Here is a 6,000-nt window from a genome sequence, read left to right as displayed (position 1 = left end):
AGATTTGAGAGAGAGAGGAGGGGTAGAAAAGCTAGGGAAGAATAGGCCGAGGAGTAAGAACGTGAGAGAAGGCCGGTTCGGCTGTTCTGTTCATGCCCTCTGCTACTCGCATTGGTTGCCTTTTGTATCCCTTGGCTGGTCCCAAAGGGCCCAATACCTAGCAATGATTACCTCCATAAATCGAGAATAAAGTTGGCAACGGGCAAAATGCTCGTGGGCAGAGGCTACACACGCCCGCGCCCGCGCCCGCGCCTGCCACCCGCCACGGACAGGAAACGCCGCCTGTGCCTGCTGCCTGCGGGAATATCGTGCCCGCAGGCACTCCCGCAGGCAAACCCGTATGCCCGCCAGCCATACGGTAAACGTATCAACACAATATCCAGATCTGGACATCTAGTATACAGGAAACAACAAACTTATCTAGGATGCAAGTTCAATTCATACATGAACAATAATGAATATAAAGATAAGAAACATGAAAATAATTCATCCAACTCGTGATACAATATAACGATAACATCTCACATAGTTTATAGATAACATAGCCATCAAGTACTCTAGTGCATCTCATGTAGTTCATCACACAATAAAGTTCAACAATGATCACATACAGAAATACAAGATTGTTCAACAACGCAATTACACAATAAAGGTCACTAATCAGAGTCAATGGTAGTGATGCATGATTCTTCCTTCATTTCTTCTTCAATATCTTCAAGGCATGACCAGAAGCTATTGAACTTTCTATCACCTTCGTCTACAATCAAGTTTCATGTACATTAGTAACAATCTACAGGTTATATAGTAGAAAACTAGAAATAGAATACATTACAAATGCACATTTGTTTACCTTTGAGAGTGTGACGAAGCCAACTTTGGCTGCACATCAAAGCTTCCAACATTCTAGGAGTAAGACGGCTGCGATGCTCACTTAAAATCCTCTCACTAGTGCTAAAGGCTGATTCAGAAGCAACTGTGGTGATTGGAATAGCCAATATGTCACGAGCAATAAGTCTCAAAGTGGGATATCGAGTTCCCTCCAACTTCCACCAACCAAAGACATCAAAATAATCATTCTCATCATGAGGAAGAGTTTCGTCATCCAAATAGCGATCTAGCTCATTCTTACTTCTAACAAAGCTAGTAGTCTTCTTATTTGCAGCAAGGGTTTTAAAAATTGACAACACAGCAGCTGCACCAACTGAAGAAGAAGCACCACTAGATGATGTACTTACAAACTCTTGGTTTTTCACTTGGTAATGTTTCATCAAATCAGTTAGCAATTGATGAGCCTCTGTAACATATTTTTCAGCTGCATCTTCACCAAAAAGAGCAATGTAGCAAGCATGCAACATTGTCATCTTAAGACGTGGATCAAGAATAACAGTAACAGCCATAAGACTGTGGATGTCAGCCCAATACTTATCATACTTTTCTATCATGGCATCAGACATTTTCCTAATAGTTTCATCTTCATCATGACCCCAAGAATTGATTTTAAGTTTAATCTCACATACTTTAGGGAAGAAAAGGTTAGCTGTCACATACTTTGTCCCAGATTACAACACAGTGAGCTCATAGAATAATTCTAATTTCTCACAAATGGTAGTAGCAAATATCCAATCATTTTCTGGAGGGCAAACAAAGTTCCTATCAAGTTCACCCAAATGTTCAAAAACCTTCCTATAAGGGATAGCAATTTTAAACATGATGTAAGTTGAGTTCCATCTAGTTTTGCAATCTAAGTGCAACTTCTTATCCAATTCAACATTTTCATCTATAGCTGTTTTCTCAAACTTTTCATACCTCTTTGGTGTAGCAATCCAATAGGCAACACTCTCTCGAATGTGTGCAACGGCAGTTCCAATGACTTCCATGCCATCTTTGACGATGAGGTTTAGGATGTGTGCGCAGCACCGCATATGCAGCCACTTTCCTTTCAATAGCATATTAGCTGCCCCAAGCCTTGTCTCCATTAGGCCAATCATGTTGTCATTGGTACTACAATTGTCAAGGGTCACAATGGATACCCTCCGATCAAGATCCCAACTCTGGAGATATTTGTGCAACGCATCACAGATAATTTGTCCAGTATGGGGGCATGGGACATACACAAACCTACACAAATATCATAAAAGTTATATGGCAAGCTTCACATAGTTTGATAAACTTGAGACTCTCAGCTGAACAAAGTAATTAACATAAACATACAATGTAATCAGCAAGCAAAATTAGAAAATCACCTCAATATGCATCTTTTAAGTGTCCACGAGTCATCAATAAAATGTCCACTGACTGTCATATAGCCTCTTTTTTATTATCAGCTGTCCAAAGGTCAGTAGTAATAGCAACACGGTAATTTGTCCTTTGCAAGAATATCCTAGCTCTCCTTTTCTCTCCCTTGTAGAAACTCAAGATGTCATTTCTAATAGTATTTCTAGTTCCCATCTTAAACAAAGGTTGCAATGTACTAATAAACTTACGAAAGCCATGGTGATCAACAATAGACAACGGGCACTCATGCAATATATCATGGAAAAAAGAGCTCTTCTAGCTATATCTTGATCAAACACATAGTTTTCTACAGCTACTGCCCCCTTTTCGGTGGTTCCAAACCGCAAATTAGCTTGTATTTTCACCCCTACCTTATTTTTATTGTAGGGACAACTTTTCAAATGAGTTTTCAGATGGGTTGTACCATTTCTTGATGTGGCTGAAAGTTTCCTCTTGCAGTGGTTGCACTTAGCCTTCCAAACTCCATCCACATGCACTTTCTCGAAGTCGTTCCAAACAGCTGAGGTGAGCTTCCTCTTTGAGCTAGCAGCAGTAGCAACTTCTTCGTCCTCCGATACGTCCACAACATTAATGTCTTCATCACTAGATCCAGTACCACATGCAGGAACAAGAGAACCGGATACATGAGAGGCTTGCACTTGAGAGCTACTCCCAGGGGTTGCCATCACAGCAGGGGTTGCCGATGTGCGCCAAGAAGGGCTGTCGTTTGACATAAACAAATAGATGTCAAGCGTATTACATAATGTTGCGACTATGTCAAGCATATTAAAGATGACACTAAAAGGGAAACAGCTAGCATAAATGCATAATGCCCAAGCTGATATTAACCATTTGTGCTCACAGGTGTCAACCAAATGCATATATACCAGCTTCCTAAATCAACAAAATTAATCAGATTCCCTCGCATATACATGATACATCACAGCAAGGGTAGAAGCCTAGAACCATCAAATGGCATGTTGTTACCACGCATGGAGCAGCACATCAGGACTCAGGAGCTCACCTTGCTACTTGCTAGCACTGGACGCTTGGGTGGTGGCAGTGCGGGCTCGAGGTCGGGGGAGCAGGCGGCGGAATCGGGTTGGTGTCGGTGAGCTCCGGGATGGGCTGGTGGCGGCGGAAGCGGGTCGACGTCGGCGAGCTCGAGGACAGACCGGTGGCGGCGGAAGCGAGTTGGTGTCGGTGAGCTCCGGGACGAGCCGGTGGCGGCGGAAGCGGGTCGGCGTCGGCGAGCTCCGGGACGGGCCGGTGGCGGCGGACGCGGGTCGGCGTCGGCGACCTTCGAGACGGGCCGGTGGCGGCTGGCGGCGGAATCACGACGGCGTCGACGACCTCTGGGAGGGGCTGGTGGCGGCAGAATCCGGGGTGGCGTCGGCGACTACTGGTAGCGGTGGAAGCAGGTCTGGCATCGGCGACCTCTGGGAGGGGCTGGTGACGGCGGAATCCGGGGTGGCGTCGGCGACTACTGGTAGCGGCGGAAGCAGGTCTGGCGTTGGCAACTTCTGGTGGTGTCGGTGACTTCTGGCGGCGAGATCTGACGCTAAACTGGTCTGTGGAGCGGCGGCTGGAATTGGTGGGTTGGTGGCCGGGTGGGAGTGGAAGGAGAGGAAAAAATCCTAGAATTTTTCTTATATACTAAATGTCTAGGGCCCACCTGTCAGTGGTACTAGAGCGGGTATGCGGGTGGAGCGGGTACATGCACAGTGTTTTCATGTCCGTTTCCTGATGCCTGTTGGGTTCATACTCAAATCCGCACTCGTGCCCGCGGGCGAAGAATGGCACCCATATCCATGCCCGTCGGGTTTTTTTGCCCGCGGGCACACGAGTAATCTGAGCCCATTGCCAAGTTTAATCAAGAATACATATGAGGTGCTACAGAATTTTTGTTTATTCTAATGACTGTGACCCGTGGGTTCAACCGCCACGATTTTATGCTCTGCAATGAGGCCATGTGGGTGTTCATGGTGATCTTTGGGATAATCAAGTTGTGCCTTGAGTATCCATTCCATTGATCAACTAGAAAATAGCCTTCTCTTCAAAATCCGGTGAAAGATTTTAGTATGAAAATTTAGGTTAAGACATGTGCTGTTAGCATGTTAGTATAGCGTTAATTTGGATTATATCTAGAACAAAAAAAAACTGTACTCCACTTTCAGAAACTGAAAAAAATATGACAACACCTGTATCCTTTGAAACGAACTCGGATTGAACTTGCAGCATTCAAAAAAGAATGATTGAGGTTGACAACAGTGTTTCTGAAACGAACTCACAATCAGCTGCTCGAATGGCAAATGCGCACTATACTCTGATGGCCAGAAGCGTTTCAAATCGGACTCGGCAGTCCGATCGAATCATGGAATCAAATTTAAACATGCCCAATGACACCTCTGCCTGCACGTGACAGGTACTCGCAATTCCAGGCCGGTGTTTGCAAGGACAAGGATTAATCTGCCAACAAGCATCTGCCGCACAGCTCATCCTGTTTTTGCAGGAGGCCGAAGCACAAATGTTTCATATTTATATTTACAGCTTTATACTATGTTCACTTGGGACAGCGTGAGAGTACATGGACGTGTGGATCGATCGGGGTATACACAACTTCGAACCAAAATTTGGGACCGGATGGGCGAGCCCTGTAGCTGCAGGGCCCTGGCTGTCTGCGCCCGAGAATTCAGATTCCACCCAAGTGTGAGTGTGAGTGTCAGACGATGCATTGCTTCAGTGCCTTGGGCGTTTGGCCTCCCTTTAGTCTTACCTGCATAAATTGAATCAGGGTTTGGTAAAACTATTGGAATGTTTTCCACAAGCATGTGTTAAGAATTGTGAGACACTGTAAAACTGCCGAGTTTTCAATTCGCTTTCACGACAGCTAGAATTTCTCCAGCTTCGACGATCAACATGCATGCTGCCAATGTGACGTCCAGCACGTGGAAAGTATGTTCAGGCCAGGATAGGTGAGTATTTCTTCATGCAGTTCGCCTGCAAATTCTAAAAGGATTGTTGGGATTTGACTGTTCCTGTTCCTGGAGGACTACTGGTAATAATGCGAGACAAATGCAACATGATCTGTTAAGCTATGTCGTCTTAGAAATTGCACAAATTATATTGACCAGTTGGGACGGCCAGGCCGGCAAAAGCAGAATCCATGGTTTGGAACTCGGATGATCCTACGCGTTAGCTACAAAGAATTTTGTTTCCCCCTTCTTTTTGGGCGAAAGCTGGTGGTCATACCCCCAGCAAGTGTCTGGATTATTCTTAAGAATCATCTAGAAACATTTAGTGCTCAGATTCTCAGGGAACTCGAGTGCTCGTGGACTACTGTTTATGGCTCCAAGCATTTTTTTCTCGGAACTTGATCTTTTTTTACCATCGGGGAATTTGGGTGCTCGGGGACTACTGTTCATTGCCCCGAGCACCCTCTCCCGGAACTGGGTCTTCTCGGGTCATCGGGAAACTCGGAGACCACTGTTTATAGTCCCGAACACCCTCTCTCGGAACTTGGTCTTCTCGAATCTCAGGAAGATAATCCTCGAGGGAGGGCGCCACGTGACAGACTGCTATCCTAGCCTCGGGACTTGAGACCCTGGTTCCCATGTCACCGACAATAACCTTTTTTCTCTTAATCTCCTTTTATCTAATAATTTTTGAAAATTTGAATAATTTATCTAATTTTATCATCTATTCATATCGTCCCGAGTTTCCACT

The 6,000-nt window shown here is 45.1% G+C and overlaps 1 protein-coding gene across 1 annotated transcript; it reads right to left on the bottom strand.

Annotated features, from left to right (window-relative positions):
* Positions 1–656: 656 nt before the first annotated feature.
* Positions 657–2,960, bottom strand: LOC133914905 (zinc finger BED domain-containing protein RICESLEEPER 2-like). The gene is made up of 5 exons (XM_062357873.1): positions 2,772–2,960; positions 1,807–2,051; positions 1,601–1,683; positions 851–1,516; positions 657–757 (listed from the first exon to the last, which is right to left on the bottom strand). The coding sequence occupies exons 1-5, from the start codon at positions 2,958–2,960 to the stop codon at positions 657–659; spliced, it is 1,284 nt and encodes a 427-aa protein (XP_062213857.1).
* Between the last annotated feature and the right edge of the window lie 3,040 nt (positions 2,961–6,000).

This window comes from Phragmites australis, chromosome 4 (assembly GCF_958298935.1).
Source record: "Phragmites australis chromosome 4, lpPhrAust1.1, whole genome shotgun sequence".
Lineage (NCBI taxonomy): Eukaryota > Viridiplantae > Streptophyta > Magnoliopsida > Poales > Poaceae > Phragmites > Phragmites australis.
The sequence above is the reverse complement of the archived record's forward strand: the minus strand, read 5'-3'. Positions and strand labels throughout refer to the sequence as shown.